The 26,300-nt window shown below is 41.2% G+C and overlaps 2 protein-coding genes across 3 annotated transcripts; one reads left to right on the top strand and one right to left on the bottom strand.

Annotated features, from left to right (window-relative positions):
* Window positions 1-1,762: 1,762 nt before the first annotated feature.
* On the top strand, window positions 1,763-25,699 carry tbcd (tubulin folding cofactor D). 2 transcript variants are annotated; one of them, XR_011038377.1, is made up of 39 exons: window positions 1,763-2,098; window positions 2,204-2,254; window positions 2,459-2,556; window positions 2,733-2,834; window positions 2,975-3,121; window positions 3,335-3,390; window positions 4,257-4,389; window positions 5,224-5,269; window positions 5,614-5,746; window positions 5,853-5,995; window positions 6,075-6,135; window positions 6,275-6,349; window positions 6,480-6,574; window positions 11,887-12,043; window positions 15,330-15,387; window positions 15,496-15,525; window positions 15,779-15,864; window positions 16,905-16,985; window positions 17,057-17,130; window positions 17,257-17,374; window positions 17,501-17,561; window positions 17,655-17,677; window positions 17,760-17,791; window positions 17,886-17,948; window positions 18,044-18,120; window positions 18,422-18,503; window positions 18,609-18,727; window positions 18,809-18,900; window positions 19,182-19,322; window positions 20,364-20,447; window positions 20,804-20,962; window positions 21,135-21,273; window positions 23,264-23,385; window positions 23,545-23,622; window positions 23,698-23,784; window positions 23,865-23,952; window positions 24,397-24,506; window positions 24,582-24,729; window positions 24,889-25,699. XR_011038377.1 is itself a non-coding variant. In XM_068337030.1 (38 exons), the coding sequence occupies exons 1-38, from the start codon at window positions 1,903-1,905 to the stop codon at window positions 24,655-24,657; spliced, it is 3,573 nt and encodes a 1,190-aa protein (XP_068193131.1). In that variant the 5' UTR covers window positions 1,763-1,902; the 3' UTR covers window positions 24,658-25,699. The 2 variants fall into 2 exon arrangements, 1 of the variants encoding a protein (XP_068193131.1); XM_068337030.1 differs by having other exon boundaries at window positions 24,582-25,699.
* On the bottom strand, window positions 6,589-10,474 carry znf750 (zinc finger protein 750). The gene is made up of 3 exons (XM_068337031.1): window positions 10,329-10,474; window positions 7,649-8,925; window positions 6,589-7,557 (listed from the first exon to the last, which is right to left on the bottom strand). Exons 2-3 carry the CDS (start codon window positions 8,902-8,904, stop codon window positions 6,975-6,977), a joined length of 1,839 nt encoding a protein of 612 aa, XP_068193132.1. The 5' UTR covers window positions 8,905-8,925; window positions 10,329-10,474; the 3' UTR covers window positions 6,589-6,974.
* Window positions 25,700-26,300: the final 601 nt, after the last annotated feature.

Genomic DNA, 26,300 nt, shown 5'->3' with positions numbered 1-26,300 from the left:
TTTTATTACTCAGGAACCGGATAAGATAGAAAGACGATGGAGAAGGCCTGTGTGAGTAAGACCATAGATCAAAGTTACTTTGATTAACCCTGACCTATGAAAGTAGGTCGGGGTAAAATTTTGAATTCAGGGGTGTCGCAGGATGTTGCAGTTTCTTGAATTATGCAACTGTGTGAGTCTGCTAAGATTGAACAAGTCTCACATCCTGGGGATATCTGCTAGAAAGGACGCCTTAACTTTAAAGGCTTTCCTTTGATCATAGTGACGTAAGCCGACATGTAAGCTAGTATTTTTTAAAAGAAATTTCTTCAAGAAGCAACGACGTTAAGCGCAATGTAAAAATTGTCCTGAAAGACTTTGCCAGATTAGAGTAGCATTTCACACAAAAAGTGAGTATTTGAATGTGTTGTCCCAGAGCAAAAAGGCCATGTGAGCCGTTCCCTTTGTGCCAGAACTGGACTTTGATCTGTAAAACTGATCTGGCCAGGATGAGCAATGATTAGCAACAAAATCGTTAAAAAACCTGCTCCCGACCAGGTTATCTCCAGAGAGTCTGTTACTGCGGTAACAAACCCAGAGGTTCAGTTATCTCGCTTCGTGAAACAGGCTGAGGTTACTCCTCTGGTTTTCCCTCATTTCAGGGTCAACATAACCAGGATTTCTGCTAAACCTGCTTTGTGAAACAGACCTTGTGTGTCTTCCACTGCCCTCCGCTTGTGTGGGGTACACACAGGGCTCTGTGCTTGGCATTCTGCTATTTACCTTCCTTCCCAGTGGGAATTTACTCCCACTGGACTCTATTCTCAGAAAACATGGCTTTTCACTTTTCAAAAGAGGATATGGATCTTACGTTTGACAGCCAGATTAACACAGTGGGGAAGTCAAGCTTTTGAGGCAGCTGGCAAAAAATTAGACCAGTTTTACAGACGCAACATTTTGAGACAGTAATCCAGTAATGGATTACTCAAATGGACTTTATTTGGGGGTTTGTGGATCCTCCATTGCCCGTCTTCAACTGGTTCAGAATGCTGCTGCACGTCTTTTAAAAGGTGCATAAAGTATGAGCACATTTAACTTATTTTAGCATCAGTGCACTGCTGCCAGTACATTTTAAGATTAATTTTGAAATTATTTTATTTGCTTTTAAAGTCTTAAATGGCCTCGCTCCACCCTACCTCTCTGAGCTACTTCACCCATACACTCCCAGCCGCTCTCTCAGGTCAGCTGACCAGCTGCTCCTAACACAGCCTAAAGCGAGGCTGAAGCTCTGTGGGGAATGAACATTTTCTGTAGCAGGTCCTAAACTATGGAATGGATTGCGGCTGCACATCAAGCAGGCTTCTTGACTTCCTCATTTTGAATCTCTTCTTAAAACCCACCTCTTTTCCCTGGCGTTTGACAACATCTAGAGTGTTCATTTTGTATGTTATTTTACATATAATTTTACTTGTTTTATCTGATTTTATTTCTGCTTTTAACTTATTTTATTGTTTGTTTTTACTTGATTTTTTATTTTACCCATTGTGTTCATTGTTTTATGGTGCTTCTGTTGTGTTGTTCATCTATTGACTCTGCAGAACTTTGAAACTCTTGTGTTTATTTATATTGTGCTGTAAAAATAAAGTGGATTGGACTGGATGGATGGATGGACGATGGTCTTGAAAGTGGAAGTGATGGTGTTTTCCATCTACATCCAGCAGGAGGCAGTAATGCGACAGTCTGTAGACAAACATAATATACCAACGAAGAAGAAGCATGACGCTTAGCACTGGAGTTAAGCTAGCCTGTCAGCAGCCCATCCCCTGGCTAGCCAACAGTGAATTTAGCGCGTTAAGTGTCATAAAACTTGTAACATCCGACTGTAACCCTAGCATCTACAACAGAGGCACTTCTTGTAGGTGAATGTCGGACACGATGGTCTTAGATGAGTCAGAAAAGCAGAATTCCGGTGGCGAGGAGGGAGAGTCGGATGCTATTGTCAAAGGGTGTCTGCTGGACGGCTTCAGTGACATGGAGGACACCAGAGCGCTCATCTCCAGCCTCCCGACATTTCATGGGGACTTCAGATCCACCGAAGTCGCCACACAGAAATTATTGGGTGAGAATGTCATCCACATGGTACACGAATCAAAAAATAATGGTGTTTTGAATTAAAGCTCTGGATGTGTTTAGTTTCTAGTCATCACACTGCTTTCCCCCACAGTGATAATGGGTAAATACCGAGAGCAGCCCCATCTCCTAGACCCACATTTAGGTACGTGAAGTCACCTTGACTTAAATTAGTATCAGCGCTATAGAATAAAGGTTGAACATTTATATATTTAACTTAATTGGTAGAACGTTCCCTATACATGTCAAGTTTACAGTTCTAGCAGTTGCAGGTTCAGTTCTCAGATTTGACAAAAAAAGGAGTGGTGCATCCTCAAATCCTGTTTCTAATGATTTGTTTTCGTCTTAGAATGGATGTTGGACATGATAATTGTGTTTATAAGGAGTGAGAAGTCTCCCCCATCATTGGTTCATTTGAGCTTCAAGTTTCTCATTATCATCTGTACAGTAAGTGAAAAACAGGCCTGGTTGGCCGTTGTATTTGTACAATCAAAAACCAATCACACTGCATGACACCTGCAATGCACAATTTCCATTCACTGAAAATTTACTCAGCTCATATGTCCCAAGGTTGAATTTATTCCTTCCTTCCTTTCTTCCTTCTTTCCCACCTTCCCTGGCAGGTCAGAGGGTATAAGATCTTCATGCAACGTTTACCTCATGAGGTAGCAGTTTTCCACCCAGTCCTGGACCTGTTGTCCAGACAGGACCCCAAAGACCTTGAAGTGAGTTGGATCTTATTGCTATAATTTCGAGACGTGCTTGTTAATGTCAGGCTGTAATGAAGTTTCCTGGATTGTCACATATATGTTCTTAAGAATCCGTTTTATCAAGCTTGTAGTAAAAAATTATGTTTCTTTCTCAGACTTGGCAAACCCGCTATGTGCTTCTGCTGTGGCTGTCCATGACCTGCCTTTTGCCGTTTGACCTTTATCGTCTGGATGGCAATCTTACCTCAAGTGACGACAGCATCACAGAGCCCACCATGGACCGTATTCTAGCCATTGCAAAGGCAAGCATATGATTAATTTGAATCTGTCTCGTGTTAAGAATTTGACTGTTTGCCGAAGTTTTAAGAAAGAGGAAAAAGGTGCAAAATAAGCATTAGTAGTTTTATGTTGTCAACAAAGACAGATCACCACTGGCTTCATGTCTGTGCTGCATTTAAATTAGCTTAATTTTTTCAGATGTTTCAGTGTGAGTAACTTTCCTTCTTTTTTTCCAGTCTTATCTACTCGCCCCTGATATGTGTAGGTTTGCTGCGTCTGTGCTAATATCCAAGTAAGTTCACAAAAACTGTTAGCACGTACATCACAGATTGGTGGCATATCAGTTTTCACAGTTTGAACATTATTTTTCTCGCATGTCCGGCACAGCAAACCAAGACCATAACCGCTGCTGGATGTTGGTGGGCCAGCATGAATGAATGAATCAAATGAACTACAGTACATACCAAACCAAATCTACACCAATGAAAAGTTTATTGTAGAAACGTTGGATGTTGGGTTTGGATTATTCCCAAAAATAAGTAAAAGATTAATGTAATTTTAAATTCACATAATAACAGTTTGATAAAATTTCAATGCAATAAATTGCTGACATTAATGAAGTGAACATTCAAGGCATTAAACAGAGGTCAATAATAAGATGAAATCAAAATAACAAAATATTCTTAAACTGTAACATTGTTAAATACTGTGATTTTTTTTCCGTAGTACTAACAGTGATTAGTGATTACAGACATAATTAGTGATGATTGTTTAGACCTGTTTGGGAATAATAAATGAAATAGTAAAGGATGCTAAAATATGCTTTTTCTTTCTCTAATAAAAGTGGATCGCAGTTGATGGCACAAAATATGTCACAATATTATGTGGTACCTTTAAACTGTGTTATGTTTTCTTTTTTTGACTTCTTAAAAAGCTTTCAATTCCAATTCAAGCAATTCTTAATATACTAGCAAAACTATATTGGGCCAAATGTCTACTCTTCTATGTGAGTCTCGTTTCACCCAAAGGTTCTGTAACAAGTGACTGTAATTGGTTTTCCAGCCAGTAGAGGGCAGGATTTGTTGTGCAACGTTTGTTAGTGTCTGAGTTCATCTTATGACACATATTTTGACTCCTTTATTGCTCATTAATGTACAGGTTCATGAAACGCCGGGACGTGACACAGAAGTACCTCGGAGGCTTTGTGGATTGGTGCTTCCAGACTGTATCGCAGAAAAACGACCAGTCATTGGACGGCATTAGGGTGCTGGAAAGTGTGCTGCAGTCTCTGGTAAACACACACATATCCAGCGATCACAAAAAGGTTTGCGGTGTTGAGTACACACCTTTCTGTGAGAAGTGGGAAGCCAAGGCAACTTTTTTTGCACTGCTGTATTAAAGGGGAAGCTTACAAGACCTGACACGACACACATTTCTCACATGATACCTGGGTGTGTGCCTGGGATTCTGGCAGGTGTGTAATGCACCTGTTGCATGTGGCGGACCTGTTGCGTCAAGTGACTGTCCTGTCAGTTTAATTCATTGCTTAAAGCTAAACGGTTGCTCAGCAATTGAAAAACTAAGTTCCAATAAAATCTACTGTTCTACCCTGATACTTTTTGCATTACATCTGTGATAGAAATCTTTCTTTATAAAGAATGTTGTTTTCAAATCACTTAGTGTCAGCTAAGGAAATGTAATTCAGCCCTCAAGCAAGAACATTTCAGTCATATCATTGGCAAATAAACTAGCTTGACATGTTCAGAAGGCATCCCTTTGTTTACGATCTGTGTGGAGTTAATACAGCTCCAGCTTATCCGGTGCTTAGGGCGTTCAAAAGTGACTGTGTTCAGACAACAAGCCTATGGGAGCCATACTTGCATGTTATTTGTACGTTGATTTGGGTACACCTAGATGTAGAATGGGGTTCAGTTCTCCCAGAGATCCATAATGTAACAAGAAGTAATTGTCTCTGGTACGAATTTGTTATTGGGAATAATTGGGACTTTTTTTTTTTAAGTTTCTCAGCGAACTGTTTTACTATTTCTACATTTGTGATTCTTTCTCATATGGTTCCGCTGTCATTTTTCCTCTGTTGTCTGAGTCTGATATTTATGTCTTCCAGGCAAAGCTTTTCAAACATGGAGAACGAGATGACCTCCTGCAGTATGGTAGGTTATGTTTCTGTGCAGTAATGAGACAAGAACTCAGTGTGTGACGATTATGTTCTGTTTGTTTGATTTTGCATGTGGTAACTGAATCATTTGTGTTCACAAATTTATTTTAAATCAAAATTACCCGATCGTATGATCTATGCTTTTCCTTTACAGGTCAATACTTTCTGCCAATTAGAGTCAGAGCTGGTCAAATTTTGTGTAAATATGCAAACAAATACATTGAAACATTTAAATCTTAAAATTGTAGTGATAATTGCTCATCAGAGGTGATATTCAGGATTGTACTTGTCAGTCTGTTGCCTTGTGGTGGATTTATGGTGTGTATATCTGATTCACAGCTCCTGCAGTCCTGCAGTGTGTGGAACAGAAATGTCTGCTGGAGAGCAGCCAGTCAATGCTGAAGAAACTGAGCATCAAACTAATCCAGAGGCTCGGTCTCACCTTCCTCAAACCTCGTCTGGCTGCTTGGAGGTCAGATTGAACATTTGTCAACCTGTTGACCTCTAATGCCACACTTTATTATTCTCCTCTATGTGCTGTTACATTGTTTTCATTAGTTTGCACGCTGATTTCTCAGGTACCAGAGAGGAAGTCGTTGTCTAGCAGCAAAACTCAGCATGTCTCAGTCCACCCTTGTCACTGATGACGAAACTCCTGATGTGGACACAAGACAGCATGAGGAGGGCTACGACATTCCCGAGGAGGTGGAGACCGTTATTGGTAAGCTTTGGCCTCCACTGACATAAAAATAGTTTGGTGTTCAACTCTGAAAAAATCTAATTTGCATGTAATTTTACAGAGCATCTGCTGGTGGGACTGAAAGACAAAGATACAATTGTGCGCTGGTCTGCAGCAAAGGGGTAATATAAAAATCCGTGTTTCTGCTTGTCTTTCATATTCTTTGCATGTTCAAGATGGCTTCTGTGAAGGAGTTCATGTGTTGCAATATTCACCTGTGTTTATTTATTGTCACTTTTTAACCTCTGACCTTATTTGAAGTATTGGCAGAGTGACTGGGAGACTTCCCAAGGAGCTGGCAGATGTGGTGGTCGGATCAGTGCTGGATTGCTTCACGTAAGTTTTTATATACAGTACCTACATGGCTTTTATGTATGTTTTTCATAATAGTTTCTCCGATATTATTAAATTCCACCGACTTCCTGAGTGTTTTCAGGCATGTTATGCTTTTTTGATCTTCTTCAAGCTACCAAGAAATGGACAATGCCTGGCAGGGGGGCTGCCTGGCTCTGGCAGAACTTGGTAGGAGAGGACTGCTGCTTCCTTCTCGACTGCCGGATGGTACGGGTCCACAAACACAGTAATATCATGAGATGAATGGATCGTTGTATTCAGTGTACTTTTTGTTTATTCATCAGATTTTTACAGTTAATAATACATCTTCTGTTGTCAGCTTCCCAGAACGTCCAGATAGATTTATTGAAAACCTTAGCCTCTCCCCTTAATCAAATTAGTGTGAGAACAAACAGAACACACATAAACACACACACATACACTGTATGAAAGAGTCTTCGCATTCAACCGATAACTTTGTGACCTTTTGATAGTTCTGTAAACGTGTCACCTCCATTCACGCTAGAATAATCAACTCTTTCAGTGCCAAATGATTTTTTTTGAATAAAAGTTGATCTTTTCATCTTGAGGTTTGCAGTAGTTTGGAGACATTCTGTCTGTATAACAGTCAGCAGAAACGAGGCCTTCTCCTCAGGGCCCGCCCTGATGCTTTTGCTTTCTTGTTTGGTTTATGGCAATTGTTTTCAGCCTGGCCACCGTTTGCTCGTTTCGTGCTCATTGCCTTACCACTGATTGTGTGCTCGGTCTTCTTCGGAGAGCCAGAACCCCTTTTCTCCGTGCAGCCCTCTGAGGGCGCGTCTGCAGCAGTGAAGACACAGGAAGTGGCAGCAGAGCTTGCAATGGCTAACTGACAGAGGGCCAGTGCTGCAGTCTGCCTCTGGTCCCACGGCTCTTCATCGAGCTCCGTATCCGGCCTTTGCTGCAAATCTTCTGAGGTGCTCAGGGCAGAGCCAGTCTGTACAGAGTCGCTATAAGAAGCTCGTACGCTGAGGTTCAGAGGCAGTTCTTCTCCCTTTAATTTCTCTGTGTAGGAGAAATTCTGTCTGTGATCAGGTGCAGATTCCTCTTTGTCCATGGTCCTTGTTGATAAGTTGAGGGGGACCAAATCTTCTCTTTTGTCTTGACCATCTTGTTCTGACGTAGTTTCAGGACATTGTTCAGGAGTGGAATATCTGCTTTCCTCCACTAATCTGAAGAAGAAAAAGCCAAAATCAGGAGTTAGCAGAGTGAATAATATAATTGTAAATAATAGAATAAAATTATTTTGCAATTATTACTTACTCTCCGTTGATAGGGTGATTTTTCAACTGTAACAAGCTTCCTGCAGATTCCTCCTGTGTCGGGTTAGGTTTTGTGGATGTCGCTGTGTGTCCTGGTTGGGTGTTTACCTCTGACTCGCCCATGTCAGTGTAGTTCAGGGCCTCTGCGTCTTTCTGAATGATGTGTGCATGACTGGGTCTGTCAGGGGAGCCCAATGCTGAACATCCCTCTTTGGGGCTTAGCCTGGTTTCCTTGTCTCCGTTTTGTCCTTGGTTGCTCTTTTCTTGTGTCGCTGTGTTTTGACTATTGTGATTGGAAGGTGGATGCATGTAGAAGTCATAATCCTTGGGCCCAAAACCTGGACCATACAGATCCAAAGGAAGATATCTAGGTCCTGTGATTGGCATGGAAAGCTCATGGGGTCTGTACAGGGTGTAATGTAGAGGGGGCCCTGGGTGCAGAGAGTGGCAGTATGGGTATGGGTAGGGGGAAAAGAGTGGAGTGTGAGGCAGACCGATGGGTTGTGGTACCACAGGCCTCTGGGGATCCAAAAACTCTGGCCGTAGAGAAGGAGGGTTTGCCTCATTTGCATGGTGGCTGGCATAGCAGAGCGGATAAATGGGCCGCTCTGCTATGACATAAGGAGAGTATTCAGGAACCAGGGGAGGGGGAAATGGCTTCAGTGGACTGGAGGATGAGATTGTTCCCCACGGGAAACCTGGATGATTGAAAGTGGGACCAGGAGCTTGTGAATCGTCTGACTGCTGCACAGGTGACTTCAAGGATTCCATCCCGTCACATTTGGGTGTGACAGGAGAAAAAGCAGAAGGGCGAGGCGACGACTTGGGTGCATTGTTCTCTTTATGCTGTCTCTCTGTTACTATATTTGACTTTGCCACACTTAACCTGTCTTTAATGTCTGGAATGTCACACCCAATTTCTACTTCTGCCATGTCATTGCTGATCTCGGGTTTGCTCTCCTTGGCTGCCTGTTTCCCAGGACTCTCATCCTCGCCCGTCGACGGGGGGCTCGGACAATCCCTTGATTTGACAGGAGCTCCTTTTGCTGTTGGCTTGAGCTGTCGGCCCGTTTGCCCACTTTTCTGTGATACCAGGGAAATGGAGTTTTCACACAAGTTGTATTTCATGTGGTTGAAGAGGTGAGACTTCTCATTGCATGTGAAAGGACACTGGAAACACTGGTACTTGAAGGGTTTGCCTGGAGGACGGGGAATGTAATGTGGCCTTTTTGGCTTGCGTTCCTGGTCAGTTTCCATCTTGGTTTGAATGCACGATTTCTGAAAGAGGAAAAACAACACATTAAACTTGGGGAATTAGTTTCTATATGGCCCTCTTTTCACTAAAGATGTTTGGGGGATGTAAAAGAATGAATGTTGTCAGAGATGCTAAGTCTTTGCAGGTTTTGCACCAGATTCTCACTGACTTGACCGTCAAGTAAAGAACAGAGTTGTTTGACTTGTTTGACTGGGACTCAGTGGAAGGTTTTTCCTTCAGCAATTTCCTTGACTGCTTAGGCAAAAAAAATCTCTTGCAGCACAAAACACTGCACCCTCAGGCTAACGTATTTCTCCAGCTGCTACTTCACAGTGAGTTGGACAGCAAACAAAGAAATGGTTAAAAATGAAGAACCCATGCAAAAAAGCGTAGTCACACAATTGTGATGTGCACGGGGGATTCGGTTGATCGTTTGCTGCCTTGTCACCTGCCCATGCGTTTATCTATCTACACGATTCCTGTAAAGGCAGGTGTTGGGCTGACTTGGCACTTGGAGGGCGTGCAGAGACTTGCTTTCACCCTCAGCCTTACTAAACCCGATGCTGTTGGCGTGGGAAATACCAGACACCTACTTCCCATGATGACTGTGACTGTGGGTCCTCCCAAACATCATTTTGATGAGCTCACATACTGGAGATGCAATATAGGAGCTAGCCTTAAAAAAAAGGTAACATCATAACAATACCATGGAACTGCTGTTATTGAAAAACGATGTTTAAGTTAAACATTGACGCACGTGGCAGCTCAGACACCTTTAATTTGACTTCAATGAAACATTACCTAAAGCTGTGTGTGAAGTTGTGCTGCTGTGCTCCATGGAGGAACCTGCTTGTCATGAACTGTCGCAAGAAGTCGTCACTCAAGTTTCGTACCAACTGTAGTAGCACATAAAACCACTCCCTTCCTAAGAGCTGAAATCTATTTGAAAGTCCCTTTTAAACAGTCTGTCTCTTCACTTTGAATATTATCCAGTCAAAACCTTTCGTTTCATATTATATTAATACCATTTTTCAGTCATGAAAAATGAGTATTTGACTCCTGTGAAGCTAAGGTGGCTAGTATTTTTTTCTTACGTTCCATAACAGTTTGATGATTTAGGATTTACATAAACCTTTTATATTTAAAGAAGGCTGACATTTCTGTTTTGGACTTTTGTCTGTAGAATCCAGGTGCCTTGAACATTGCCTGTGCCTAAGTGTGACACTACAAGTTGAGGCTAAGTACAATCCGTGGGTAACAGGTGTATACGTTGCTTACACCCTTTAAATTCGCAAACTTGTTGACATTATCTGAACCAACGATTGGTTTCTAAAGATATATTATGGAATACATGTCATTTCAATCCCTTTCTTTCCTGAAGAGAAAATATTAATTCATTAAATAAAGAAATAGAGAAATGAATTACCTGCTTGTAGCGACGGTGTTCTCCTCTGAGTATTCACCCTACAGAGAATCAGCGCTAGTGACCGGTAAGGTTGTCCCACTCTAGTAAGTGTTAAAAGTTCTGAATGTGTTTGTGAATGTGTGTGTGTGATGGTGTGTGTGCGCGCTGTACTTTGGGATGTTAGTTGTGCGGTGAGTTTCTCTCTTCTAGGTGTTGTCTCACTAGTGGGTGGGGCTTCAGCACTAACCAGCAGGGCCCTCAGGCAACGTCGATGTACCTGATATTAGTCAAGCCTCAAGCAATGATTTACATGATGAGATTGGGTGGGGGCTATAAATCGCTTTCCATCTGTCCCACTCTATTGGTGACTTTATGAGAAGGACCACGCCGCTGTCACCATGCACCGACTGTGTACACAGTTGTTGATTTACTCTCAAAGTAACACTCGAAGTTTCCAGTGGAGTTCATCAACAAACTGACAAGATTAGCATAGCATTTTCATACATAAAATAGATGCTGACCTTGCTTAAGCGTGGCTTGACTTTTTTATTGGCATAGTGTTCAAATAAACGGTGTAAACGGATTTATAATCTTTACGGACATTAAATCCAAATAAGCCTGCTGCTCTCTCAATCGAAATGTTACCCAATCACATTTCCTTATGAGATACTACAGAAAAGCACCAAATGATTGCATGTGAGACTATTGATACTGCTGATGTTCTCCTACTGCAGAGGAGGAGCTCGGCAACAACTATCTTGCTGTCAGTTGGATAAAAACAATCTCACATTTGAAAAAACCCCCAAAATGATTCACAATGTCTTGAGTGGATTAGTTAAAACAAACTGTCACAGACCATTTTGATTACTAAGACCTGTAGTGCAGACTATTTGTCTGCCTCTTTGCTTTCAAAACAATTACACAAATGTTGTCAACACAGAGATGATACCATAGGCCCCACCATATTTGCTTTAGCAGAGTCCATTACAGTTGTTCCCTCCTTTAGCGCTGGCAATCATTACTGATCCTTTCTCTTTACTTACTTTCCCTGTTTGATGTTAAACACATTCTTACCAGTTCATGTTGAAAAGACCCCACAGGTTAAATTTAGTCATATCAGATGTCTCAGAGGTCTAATGTCCAACACTTCCTGGTTAAATCCTGGTAAATGAAATTGGAAATTGCAGATTTGAGCATCAGTGTTTTAGAAAATAAACGACTTCATGGGAAAATGAGAGATTCTATTGTAAAACGTAGAAAGACAAACTGCCATACGCATTTGCGTACAAACCTATGGCAATGTGTACATTAAATTTAGATGTAAAGTGAGAGATGAAGCAACAGGACCTGGAGGGAGCCCACGAATGCAGGGAGAGCATAGAAACAGGAAACAGAAACATCAGGTGCTGTTACTGGTTTCCATTTAGGGATTTGTTATGTGGAGTTAAATGACGGGATATCTGAGCTCTACTACACATACAATATATGTGACTTTTGTTTCTGCACAACTTTAATTGTTGTATGTTTTTTTTTCTTTGGTTGGTTGTGTTACTCATCTATATCTGTTGTCTGCTTACAGTTGTGCCTGTCATTATCAAAGCCTTGACATATGAGGAGAAGCGCGGAGCGTGCAGTGCTGGTCAGGATGTGCGTGACGCTGCCTGCTATGTGTGCTGGGCCTTCGCCAGGGCTTATGAACCCAAAGAGCTCAAGCCTTATGTCGCTCAGATCGCCAGGTAAACACCTTTAAACCATCTTCTTCCCCCAATCTCTGCAAAACTACACAGTGAGCTCATCTTATTTTGACAGCCAAATGATTGATTTCACGCGATTGAGGCGATGCTTTTACACACATAGAAATCCAAAAGCCAGAAAGTCAGATGGCTGTGCTGATTAGCCCTTTCTCTTCTTGTAAACTCTACAATAGTATTGGCTGTAATTTCCATACTCATTAACACAATCATCAATTTCTTAAAATAAAGTTGTTAAAACAAATGCAACCTGAAATAGATTTTACTTTTATATTTATAAAAAGGTTCCCCTTCAAGCAGTTACAACTCCAACCAAACTTTTCCAAGAACCAGAGATCGGGGTGATGTTAGAACCTTTACCTACTCCTCTGTGCAGAACTGCTTTAGTTTGAGCATGAGCATTTTTTTAATTTAATTTAATTTAATTTAATTTAATATACTGGTTTGATCCCCGGAGGGAAATTAAGAAAGAAAGCACACTCTAGCTACTGATTACAAACGCATGCATACATATTTGTGAGTACAGGCCCCTGTATCACACACACACACAAAGGGGCCTGTAGGCATGCAGGGGAGGTAGAGTGGCAGGCAGCTCCTTCTTGGTGCGCCTCAAATGAGCAATTTGTAAAGGGGACGGCACCTTGCTCAAGGGTGCCTCGGCAGTGCTCCGGAGATGAGCTGACACCTCCCACTGTTAGCTCACCTCCGGGTATTTTTGGGGGGGCGGGAGCGGGAATCGAACCGCCGATCTTAAATCATAGGACGACCTGCTCTACCGCCCGCTTTACCACTGAGCCACTGCCGCCCCTTTTGTGGAATTACCAGACATGACAGGACCCCTGTCCTCAAATAGTTCAAACTTTGGACTCATTCATCTATAGAATATCATCCCGAAAACTCAGTGAGAGTCATTATTGTGTATTGAATTTAAATGTCAGATAAAATTAGCAGTGGCTTTCTCTTTACCTCTCTAGTATACAGGTATATGCTATTTTTAGTTAAATGTTGTTAAACTATCATTTAAAAGTTGTAACTTAATGTGAACTGAGGTTACCACTTTAGTAGTTCATGCACACAAGCATTAAACTCAGTGTCATATTTACAGGTACAGTCAGCCAAGTAAGAAGAGTTCTCTGTTCAGGAACTTGTCAGGGTTCTTAAGGTAGCAGCTTGTTATGAAATTCATTGTCATTAGAATTTGGGCTGAAGCTGTATGATTTGCGAAGCACTTATTTACTGCCTGAAACCAGTTCTTCTGTGTCACATCAACCTCGCATGTCCCCACATAACCACACAGTTGTGTGCTGACTATGTGTTCACTGCTCCATGTGGATCGTGGATGTTTTTCCTCATTTATATTTGATGGTTCTGTGAAATGTTTACTTGCAGCTGATCAGTTACGTGTTTGGGAGAACATTTTGGGTTTGCTTTCACATAACCACGGGGACACATCTCTGGTGTCGACACAAGACATTTTTTTAATTTGCTACATGAAAAGATAAGAGTGGGAAATGCTTTTACAGGCAAGGGAAAAAAAATACAAAAGTTGTGAAACATTATGGAATTGCATAAGATTTGAGTATGTTTTATCACATCTTGACATTGGAGAGTGAATTCTTAGGGCTTTGATGACCTCATTCATGTATCAGAAGCATCAAATTTAAAGTAATTGTAGAGAAGCGGGTATAATACTGTATATATCGGTGTAAATTGTTCGTGTTTAGCAACAGTAACGGTCTACCTCCTTGATCGTTCTTCTCTCCTGCGTGTACAGACCTGTGGACCTGTGACTGTGCCGACCAGCTCTGCAGTGTCAGTTTGAGCCCCTGTGACTACCATTATCAACAGTCACGACAACACCCTATCTAGCCTACAGGACTGCCAGGTTTCGCCTGTTGCTGTAGGTTTCGGTCGCTTTTGGCAGCAAAGCTCAGACAAGCTGGTTCCTGCTCTATTCATCACAGCTGGATGACATTTGCAGAAAACTGTCTCTTTTAAATATGGGACAGTTACTTTCAGACACACTCATATATGTACTGATATATGAATGCATCCTCAAGTAACTGTAGTTACAGTGTCACTGCGTACATATTAATTGTCAAGGCCGTATACATGATTAAGAATGTTCTTCAGGAGATGAAACAAGCAAAGCTTTGGTAGTCAATAAAGCGACTTGAACGTGGGAGGAGAGCAAACAATTGTAACACAATAGCTGGTTTCACCGTGGTACATTTAGTTTGCCTCCCTTTGACTCCTATCATTCACGTTCTCACCTCAGCCACTGAGGCAGTGGGGAACGGGCTGTGTTGGGGGGTCAAAACTGCATCGGACAGCCTCCAGTGTCGTAGATGATTAATTATGATGAATCAGATACTCTTATTTTGGAAACCCGTGCAGCACATAGAAGCACCGCATTCACGCTGATGATAATTGTTACGCTAAGTCATCCCTTCAATCGAAGTCACTTCTTATCACATTATTAAGATGATGACACGCTGTTGTTACAGGACAGGGACACAAGGTTAGTCCCTCAGTCAAAGATGTGTTGCGAGAACTGTAGACATGAATATGTGCCGGTGTTATCTCCATTTGTTCACTACAATAGTAGTCGGTGGAGCCCACATCCCCAAGGCCAAACAATCCTGCCCATGTCGGTCTAACTCGTAAAGTTAGGACTTGTTTTGCATGTTTGATTTAGGAGGAGAAATCCTGTATCTCACAGAGATCCAAGGAGGCCTCAGTGAGGTAAAGGATTTGGGTTGGTCATTAGGTAGAGGGAACTTTTAACACCATATTTTACATATAGTTAGAAATTAGCTGGTATGCACAAATAATTTTAAAGTTGAAATATCAGTGTAACTATTTATATAATGTTACGTTGAATACAATGTTAAAGGAAGGGGGAAACAATAAAAAGCTAAATCTTTTCTTGCACCATCTCTTCAGGTTTTATGGAATCCCATCTCGTTTTGTTTTTTTTAAATAATTCTGCTAATAAACAGCCAGTCATCCAGTCAACAAACAGTCACAGGTGAAAACAAAACACAACTTCCTTGGTGGAGGTAATGTGGGAAAAATAGCCAAAAGAATTGTGCGTAGCAGATTAATATCTGTATAGTTACACAGATGGAAGCACAAATCCTCACGTTACACATTGGAAGTACTTTTATTGCACATGGTCTACCCATTAAACTGTGAGATTAAATGAATACCTTCTTCCCTGTGTCGGCAGGTACAAGTCTGTCCATTTATACTTTGTTTTTCCCTGCAGTGCTTTGCTGATAACAACCCTGTTTGACAGAAGTGTCACCTGCCGCAGAGCTGCCTCCGTAAGTTTTCTGAACTACATACTTACTGTAGATTTATATACAGCTATAATAATTGCACACAAACACGGCACATGTTATTTTTAATGTCTCATGTCTTTCTTGTCACAGGCTGCCTTCCAGGAGAATGTCGGCAGACAGGTTTGTGATTGCTGTTTTTACTACATGAGCGCTGTGACTAACAGAATCCCAGTGATTTGAATTTTATTTGCTCCAAATATTCAGCTCCTGTTTGAACTTGTTGTGATAGTGAAAGCTTTTTAAAGCAATAAAACAAAGAAAAAGTCACTTGCTTACAATCTCAGATTCACCTGCTTAGTATTAATAAAAATGATCCTTTTTACTGAGCTGGCTGAGGACGTCTCATCACTTTTTTTGCTTGCTTGTGTCTCAGGGGAACTTTCCTCATGGTATTGACATTGTGACTGAAGCAGACTACTTTGCTGTTGGGAATCTCACCAACTGTTACCTGAACATTAGGTAAGAACCTGTGTATTTTACACATCGGCTCCACTTATGGATTTATCGCCACATTGTATGTATATGTTTCCAGTGCAAGTGCATTTGGGCAAATGATTAGAACAGAACGGACAGAATCCTAATAGTGTCCCAAGAATATCAGTATATAAAATAAAATAAAAAAAATTGACAACCACTTCCTCTCGTCTCTCTAAAAAGTGAGGCAAAATAATCAAACAAGTGGTGTTTGGAGACCTCATTAAACAATTTCATATTATTTAAATGCTCAAAATAGTGCATTGGGATAATAAATACAAGTAAATACTGCAGAATGTTTAGAAAATGAACAAGGCCCTAAAGCAAAGCTATCAAAACATACTTTTTGTCGTGTAACCCAAATGAGCGGCTCTAGCTAGTGGCTCTTTATTTAGCTGCTCTGACTTGAATCTATGAGTTTAGCTAAGGATAATGGCTGTGATCAGTAAGATCGTGAATTCAGAGGACATATGTGGGGAAATAGATGCCTGGTGTTGGACAAGAAGTCCTGGCCTGCAATCAGAAAGAACCTCACCGTGTCCAAGGTGCCGGAGGCCACCACTCTATGGAAGGATGCTACGCTCTTCCACAACACATTTATCTGACCGTTCTTTGTTGGCCTTACTTCCCTTCTTCAAACTGTTGCTGTGACCATCTGATTCTTACTTTTAGAAGTTACAAAGACCCAATCCATTCATTTGAACAGTCACGACAAAATAGTTTAGATTGACATCTTTTTTCGCCTAGCCCCTCTTTGTCTATCCGTATGCAAATGACCAACATGGTCACCCTGTAAGAAATATGCTTCAATGAAAGCTGAACTACAGCTGCTCATGCAGAATGTAAGGGGAAAAAGGTGAACGTGAAGACTGAACAGAAAAGTTTCTCTGAGAAAAAAAATGTGGAAACCTTACCTCACCGAAATGTGTGAGACTGGAACTGTTTTTTTTTCTATTAACTGAAAGTTTTTTGTTGTCTGCTGATATTTACAGCTTCCCAACTAAATGTTTCTGCTTTCTTCAAAGTGTCTATGTAGCTAGCTTCCCAGAGTACACCAAGGCCATGATCGATCATTTGATATCCATGAAAATCAACCACTGGGACATGTAAGTTCTTGTTTAGCTCTGTTCTCATTTATGAATATGAGGCTGTGAATAAAACTCTTCTGTGTTTACAGTGTGATCCGAGAGCTCTCTGCTAAAGCGCTTCACAAACTAACACCTCTGCTACCCGATTACATGGCAACAACAGGTAAACACCAAGCCACCTTTCCTGTTCCTTAGGAAATGAAGAATATGATCAGAATATTATAATTATGTTATTAATTATTGACTGTGAGTAAATGTGCAATTCTCTTTCTTCCCTTTCTGGTCTCAGTTCTGCTGCAGCTGTTGCCCATGGCGACTGGTTTTGATCTCCACAGTCGGCACGGAGCCATCCTGGCATGTGCAGAGATCACACACGCGCTGTACGAACTGGGTCTTCAGACCAGCAGGTAGACCGGCCCAACCCAGTCGTGTCATTGATGGAAATGAAAGAATGTAGTAATAACAAAGTTAAAATGGTAAGGAGTTCATCTGTGGGTAATTATTGTTTCCGTATCTGAATCTTTGTTTTACAGGTCTGTGGTGGACATGATATCTCCAGAGTGTGTGGATGCACTAAAAAACCTTCACCAGACAGTAAGTTCATTTTTTGATGGAGTTTCAGTTTCATTGAACATACAGGTTGAAGTGTGTTCTCTTGCTGATAACCATGTGTTGAATCACTTGTAGCTCCATGACAGAAAACACTACCGGTAAGCACATGACAGTTTGTACGGTTAAATATTTAAATACTATTTCCAGTACTGCTTCATTTCAGTATTGTCCTTTTTATAGGGGTTTTGGTGGAGAACTTATGAGGCCAGCAAGTAGGTCCAACATTATATTTAATGGCTTATCACAAGAAACAGAAGAGACATCCCCGGGAATGCCAGTTCTCATCCTCTTGTCATTTTTCTACAGTGTGCACTCTGATAGAGAAGATGTCCTTGTCCAAAATGCCTTTTAAGAACCAACCCGTGATCAGTGAGTCAGAGTCAGCAGTCGTTATCACGATTTTGGACATTTTTTTTAACGTTTTATTTTGGAGAAATAAGTTTGATTTTTTGTGTGTGTTTCAGCTGGTTGGCAGTGGCTCATTGATGACTCCATAAGTAGTTTCCATCGTGTCTCTGGCAGTGAGAAGGACAGTATTTTGGTAACTTGTGTTTTCATCTACCCATCTTCTGCATATCATAGTTTGGGTCGTGTTGACACCAGGTCTCCCTGGTGTCTCCATCTTCACAACGACACACGGGGAGCAGCTCATTTTGCAGATCCTAGGGTGTTCTAGCAGCTACTGGATAGAAAGCTTTTGATTTTGCTACATTAATGTGCCCACACATCCATTTGATTATTTTTTAAAAAGGCAGTTGTAGAATGTCACACACTGTTTATAAAATATTACTCTTAAGTATGTGTTTTAATACTCTTAGATCATCTGTTTCCTTTGCCCGCAGGCTGCAGTGATCTCAGGCTTGTCTGCCCTCAGTGAGGAGTACTACGTGGAAGAGCCAGGTCAAGCTAAGTCACAAGTGCAGGGTGAGCTGACTTATATTCCCTGTTTCCTTTAGTTCTAAAGTAAGTCTGAAGCTGAGCGTGATGCCACAGTGGTGCGTGTGTTTGTTTTTGTGTGAACACGTGCAGATGTCCTGGTATCTCAGTATGTTGACTGGCTGAAGAGTCCACGGATGCTCACTCGTAGCGGATCTGCCCTCGCCCTCGGCTGTCTGCCCACATGCATGATCCGTAACAAGCTGAAGCAGGTGGGTTGGGTGTGTGGTTTATTTTATGAGTCCTCTTACATCTTACCGCTGGATGTGCATAAATGTGTTTGTCTCTGTCAGATCCTGGAAGGCCTTAGGCAGATGTGTGCTATCAGCCAGAAGGAGGGGAGTTTTGTAGAAGCCAGGAGAGACGCGGTCGTGGCGATCGCTCAGTGAGTGGAATTTAGTCTCGTGTTTATGGCTTAGGTTAATATCATGCAGTATCACCTGTCTGCTCCCTTAAGCATGGGACTTTGTGAGCAGTAAAGCTAAAATAAACATTTGACTGGCTTTACCTGTAGGACCTGAATGACATGTTGTTGCCTGTCTAACTTTCTTTTTCCTTATTCCCTCTAAAATTATACTTTTTCTTATCACCCAGTTTTGCTGTGTCTTCTGTGCTGACTGGTTATTATGTTTTTGAACGTGCATTTTCTCATCATTTGTCTTTCAGAGTGTGTGTGAAGGTTGGTGTGTGTGTCGATGGCTCCCCAGACTCCAGTCTATGCCCAGAGAACATAGCAGAGGTGTGTGACACTCTGCTCAGCAGCATGAACGACTACACAACAGACAGCAGAGGGGACGTGGGAGCGTGGTGAGTTAGCATGTTGACGCATGTTGGTCAACACACACACACACACACACACACACACACACACACACACACACACACACACACACACACACACACACACACACACACACACACACACACACACACACACACACATTGCTCACAGATACATACATACTTACTCTTTTTATTTGCCTCCCGGTTGAGGATTACTCCATTGCCTGAGGTGTTTTTCTGTCCCTTCACCTGAGAACACACACACGCGCACACGCCACACGCGCACACACACACACACACACACACACACACACACACACACAAAATATGTTCCTGCCTCATTAGTAGCCTCAGGTCAGGCTTACCACCAGGAATGTCACCAGGCTTGTCACTTGTTCTCATACAAGGGATGGGCTTCTTCTGTCACACTCCTGAAATCTCTCTGTCTTCATTTTGAATATACTTTTTTAAAATTACCTTGTCTCCTGTTAGTTTTGGTCGATTGTTTGTACGACACACATCGTAACAGTAGGATATCTCATTTTAAATCTGTTTTGACACAGAAGTTCTTTAAAATGTGGAGATTTATGTCTGCACTCCTAACAATCAAGAGTTGCGCTTGTAGACCGTTTTTAGGGTGTAACTTTTAAATTATGCGAAACATTTCAGTGTCCTGGAGCCATGAAGCATTTTTGACCGTGAAGTTGCTAAATAGAATAAAGCTAAAGCAGAATCTAAAGAAGGAGTGGCAAGTGTCTTAAGCTTCTGGTTTTTTTGTGTTCTTTGATTTAACATGTGTTTAAGGAGTTGATGCTGAAGTCATTCAGATCCTAATGATTACAGTATTTTCTGCACTATTAAGGTGCACTTCCAACGAATGGCCTATTTTAAAACTGTTTTCACATACAAGGCACACTGCATTATAAGGAGCACTATCAGTTTTTGAGAAAATTGAAGGCTTTTGGGTGCGCCTTGTAGTGCGGAAAATACTGTAATGTAAAAGCCTGTGATAAAGTGTCCTGTGCTGCCAACATGAACTCTTTACGCTTTGTGCCACACGCTCAGGGTGAGAGAGGCAGCGATGACGAGTATGATGGATGTGACGCTGCTGGTGGCCGGCGGCGCTCCAGAGATCCTTTCAGCAGACATGTGAGTCACAACGCTGGAGTCACGCCACCAGCTGGTGACAAGCATGTTGTCATATCAGCCTGTCTGATGTGTTCATTAGTTTTGACTAATATTTAGTGTCTCTTTAAATACTCATCCAAATACCTCTAACAAAGCATGTACAGTTAATACATCAACCAAGTACATTTTGTAGTTGTTACGGAGGAACAAGATAAAAAAGAAACACATTGCTGTTGACCGGACTCTAGTTGGCCCCTAAAAACAGTCGACTGAGCTCATTTATGGTGCAGGGTTGATATACTGTATATACATTGTATATATATTGTGCAATAAAACAAGGGAGTTCATATCTTGTATTCTCATGACTATTTATACAGCGTGAAGAGTATGATGTGCTGCTTGGCCCAGCAGGCAGCGGAGAAGATCGACCGTTACAGAGCTCACGCTGGCAGCGTCTTCCTGCGCCTCCTCCACAGCACGGAGCCTGTAGTACCTCACGTCCCCCACAGGGAGGAGCTGATGAGCATTTTCCCCATGTGAGTCTCCCTCCACCCTGAACCTTTAGCTCATCATCCAGCTCCTTTTTTAAGCATTTTCTCCTCTACACTGTTTTTCTAATATTTATGAAATATGGACAATTTTCTTTCCTACAATTTTATTCTGAGAACCCATAATATCTGCTGATTAATGACTCTATTGTCCTTTCAGTGAAACCATAACCAGTCTAAACTGGAGGGCTGCTTCACAAGCTTTCCAGTATATCACCCAGCTGCTTAGACTGCCTCAGTATCGGTACCACACCCTGCTGGGCCTCACCGTGTCGATGGGAGGGATCTCCGAGTCCACAGTAGGTCAATCATGATGGGAGGATGAGCCCACTGTCAATTCAGAGCAGTATATAGTTGTAAAATCAAAGGAAGATAAATGTAGACACTTCCAGGTGTGACATCACGGTCACAGAAAGCATTTGGGAGTAGTTAATTATTTGCTATAAATTGTGATCTGGCATCAGATGGAAGACCCACGCCTTATTGAGATGGTTAGTATTTTACTTTTAATTAAATTTATCACCATCTGTTTTTCAAAGCTCCTCTGTTGTCTGGAGCAGAAGGGGCTGTAAGAATTTGAAGAAAAAGATGACATGAATTTGGAACTAAAGCACAACAAGAAGGCAGCATAAGGAGCTTATTTAAAAAAACGTATTGATTTGAGAATTTTATGCCTTCGAATGAACACCTCATTAAATACAATGCTATATTCAGTCATGCTCTTCCTCTAGTTATGTCCACGGAAAGCCAGGTTTGATTTCTTCATCCACAAATCGTTTTAGAAGCTTCACAGTAAGCAGTCATAACAGCATTGTCCTGAACAATGAAAGAAGCAGAACATTTAAAAAAAATAAAAACAAAATATCCCGGGTGTGAAGAGCTGATATGTTCTGTATGTACTTCATTAAGACGAAATAGTCTAACATTTGAAGCTAATATAGTTAGTACACCCCGTCAGAGAAAGGTGCATGAACTCAATTGCCTGTGATTCTACCAAAAACAACAAGAGCTCTCGATCTCTGCTTTCAACAGTACTGGCACACAAACAGGAAAGTAACCCTAGAGCTGAAGCAGGTTCTCATAGCTGCAGCTTGATCTCAGCTCAGGCTGTGTGTGTGATGCAATCCCTGGATAGCAGGTAGACACTAAGGAATGTGTAGAGGTTATATGCACACACATTTGGGCTCAGGTGCAACCTTCCAACTCCAGACTGGGTGGATGCTGACGAGAGGCTTAAGATCACTGTAATGTTGTTTCAGATCAATTTTCTATCCTTGGATTATGCAGTAAGATGCTGTTAAAACAACAACAAACAATAACAGTACAAAAATAGAATGATGTTGTTTTTGCTGTGATGCTTCAGAAATATTTACTGCTGCTGTAAAATCTAAAAGTCCTTCATATTCTGAACATGATCATCTCTTAATAGTTTATCATTGAGCTGGCCTCATTAGCAAGCTTGGAGGTTTATTATGGGCTAACCTCTTTGTAGAAATCATTTGTCATCTCACAGCATTGATTAGATGTTAAGTCGTCATCTGAAGTAGTTTTTTTTTTCTTCCTTCTGATGGTAATGAGTTGACAAAGCCAGCTCTCCATTTGGCCACCAGAGGGATCCACGTGTCTGACATTGTGTTCTTGATTAAACACAATATTAACCCCCCTCTCTCTCTCTTTTGGCCCCTGCCCTTCATTGGATTTTAAAAAATGAAAGCTATTAGGCTCTAACACTTTGACTTATCTCCTCTCACAAGAAGTCTAGGCTCTAATCTGAACTTATCCAGAACAAACTAACAGGTCCCTTGAGATGCTGTGAGTCAGCTATCAGTTGAATCTTTGCCACCCAATGCTAAATAGCATTTTAGAAGTATGCGTGCTTCTTTCCACTCTTGGCCATCCCTCTAAGGAAGGTTCAGCTGCAGCCCTGAACTTTGGGTTTATTAAGTTCTCTTCTCTTGCAATCTGACTGGTTAAAAGATCCTGGCCCTTAAGATTTGATGATTATTTTTAACTTTACTATTTGTGGATTTAGAAAGGAAAATAAGTTTAAAGCATGTAAAATAAGCAGTGAGTTCAGTAAAGTTCAACTTATCTGCTAAAGAAGGTTGTAAATAAAATCTCTTGGACGTGACTGTCATGTTAGTCTGACCTCTTCCAGCTTTTCTTCACCACATTTATATCTAATGTGTTTCTTCAGGGCTGCACGCAAGAATGTGAGTCAATACTGCATCGATTCTTGTGCCAAGATTCTCTCTACATTGACTTCTTCTCCCTGTTGCTTCCATTCAGGTACATTTTTCCTCCCTGGCAATGTTTGAGTACGTCAGAGGGATTCAGGACGATGAAGCTGCTCTGGGACAGTTTGGAGACGTGTTGCTGACCATTTTTAGAGAAAACCTCTGCAATGATAGGTACCCAAACCTCACTAGATCTGTTAATCTGGACTTGTCTGTAATGCGTCAGCCTCGTTTTTTTTATGGGTTACTTCAAATGATTTTATTGTAACATATTGCTGATTCATTTTAACAGACTGTTCATACTCATAGCATCATTTATCTGCTACTTTTCAGGGTGTCCATTCCTTTTCTTAAAATGGTCTCTCAAATGTTCGCGGAGGGATATTTTGAGATCTTTACTACACAAGAGAAGTGAGTGATTGAAAAGCTTGATTATTATTTATTTTTAATTATCGTCTATTAAACCTTTTCTCATTCTTTTCCAAGTCATCAGTTCTGTATGGATCTATTTGCTCTTTGCAAAACGTTCAAGAAGACCAGAGATATTCCCAAGCTGTGTGCCTGTGTGTCTGTGTAAGTTTACCAACATGCTCATTACACCAGCATGAGGTAGAAAGCTTCATCCATGTGACTGTCTTGTTTGGTTTTCCTAGATTCAGTGAGATGATCCAGTTCCAGGGTGAAGTAAGAAAGAGCGTTTTGTTCCAGCTGCTGATACTCCTTGGACATCCTTTCCCTGTTGTGAGTTCAGAGGGAATATGTACCTTTCCAAAATAAATGTGTGAAACGTACCTAAAATTTAAGTAATCTTATTTTATTGCCAAGTTGTTTTCCTTCATACTGTTTTGTCGGTCCAACATGTTTAGAATTTTCATGTTTAAATTTGAAAGTCACTCCATGAATGATCCAAATGAATTTGATGACTTCCTGGCTTTTCCTTTAGCACCGCCACAAAGCTAATTTCAGATATTTGAGTGACTTGTTTGACAGTTTTTGGATAGAATGACCTGAAGTTTATTTTGGACGTCTGTGGCCCCTTTAGGGTGTGACCTTGGTTTATGACCATATACCTGTATTATGTGTTTTGTTATAATTTGCAAATGACAGCATGATAACAGGCTTAACAAAGATTGAAGCACAACAACCAACGTGACTGAAGGAGCTGCTGTCCTCTCACCACTGTAGGTCAGGAGGAACACGGCCAGCAAGCTGTACGAGACGCTGATGACCTACAGCGATGTTGTGAACGCTGACGTTTTGGATGATGTCATGACCCTGCTATACGATACTAAATGGTTAGTGGCCTCAATATTCTGTGCTTGTAGAAGTCCTCTATAGCCGGTGACTCATTGTTGTTCTTGGTGTTCTAGGGAGGGTCCCCTGGACACAGTACGGAGTCACAGGAACCAGCTTTGTGATTGGTTGGAAGTCTCTAGGCCACAGTAGCATCATCATGAAACTCAAACTACACTCTCATGTGTAGACCTCGGTCCAGGTCTCCTGATCACCTGTGGCTGCGTAAGCGAGAGCAAACCTGAACAAGCAGACATTTGTATTCAATAATGAATGAAAAATATAATCAGTCCACCCTGTTACGAACAGTTTAACTAAATCACACCTGTGTAAAGCTGTCTTCATGTTTCTATGCATCACTCCTTTCCTCCATGTCTGGTTTAGGTCTCAGTCTAGTGAGGCTTTGGGAATGACTTCCAGTTTGCCTCTTTACTTGTTGTTTTTATCTGGAACAACAAAGACGGGACGAAACTGAAACTGTAGTTCATGTATCCTCGGGGGAAACGGTGGCCATTGAGCAGTTTTGGAACAAACAATGGAATGTCAGCGGGACCTTGCTTCCCCTTGGGTCCCATGCAGACCTACTTTTTCTGCATCGATGGACGTCTCAGAGACTGGAGACGTCCTACACCTGATAGTGGAGCCTCCCTGCCTGCCTGTGGAACAGAGTGTGTTCTGTCACCGATGGCTGAGCTTTTCTCATTGGACAGTGGCCACATTGTCTCAGCAAGCATCCCAACAAACAGACACAAACGCTCCATTATTTTGGAGAGAGTAATTTACTTTTGTGTATCATATATTACAGTTCCTCCCTAGGCTAATCATCACTATTTTATATTACATTTATAATATTTTCCCACAGAACTTGAAATGAAATTTCAAGTTCGGTGGGATTGATCTATCTTCAGATCATGTTTTAGCTTCTAAATACGTCTGTTTCTCGAATTATAGATGATATCTCATGTGATACCTCTTTCTTTTGGTGAAGAGATGTGTGTCCCCATTTCAAAAATGGGAAAATTAAAGATGTGTTGCTACGGGGAGGAAAAGGTAATGCAGTACCTTAATTTTAATTCATCTAATTTTACAGCTTGATCCTAATAATGAGTGTTTGAATGCCGTATTCTGTGTTTCCTTACACTAATTCATTCAACATGTGCTCTTCATTTGATCTAATATATTGGTGGTGATAACACCTGGTGGCTGTGAGTGTTTTACTTCAATGTGTTTTTTTTTATTTAAATATTTTTACATCACCTAAAGTTTTTTTTAAAATTTTCCAGGCAGATATGGTAGCATGGAGGATTTTTAAAGACCACAACTAATGTCAGTGAAGGAATTTCCAAGTTACACTTCTTTAAAAATATTGTTACTGTTATTGCTGTTATTATTAACCCCTTATTTGCTTAGAAATAAGACAATTATTTAAAAAAAAAAAAAGATCTAACATCACCCCACTCTTATCTGTCTCATCTCTCATAACCGCCTTGCTATCCTCTTAGCAGAGTCATTTCCAAGGCCACATACACTCTTCCCCTCCGTGGGTGTTGTTGAATTTGTCTGGGTCACCCAATGTTGCCTGCAGCCCATAATTCGACTTTAATTAATTCCCAGCCAGATGGAAATTCCTGTAGTTTCTAATGAAAGAAATGTTGTTTCTCTCAAGACGGATTGATGGTAAAGCAAGCAGCTTTGCTACAGTGCTTGGGGTAGAGAGGAATGCTAATAATTCTTAAAGGCTTACAGTTCATCGGCAGTATCCATGGCGATTCTAGACATACAATGGTAGCCTTTTA

Source organism: Antennarius striatus, chromosome 16 (assembly GCF_040054535.1).
Source record: "Antennarius striatus isolate MH-2024 chromosome 16, ASM4005453v1, whole genome shotgun sequence".
NCBI lineage: Eukaryota > Metazoa > Chordata > Actinopteri > Lophiiformes > Antennariidae > Antennarius > Antennarius striatus.
Note: the sequence above shows the minus strand (reverse complement) of the source record. Positions and strands in the feature narration are given on the sequence as shown.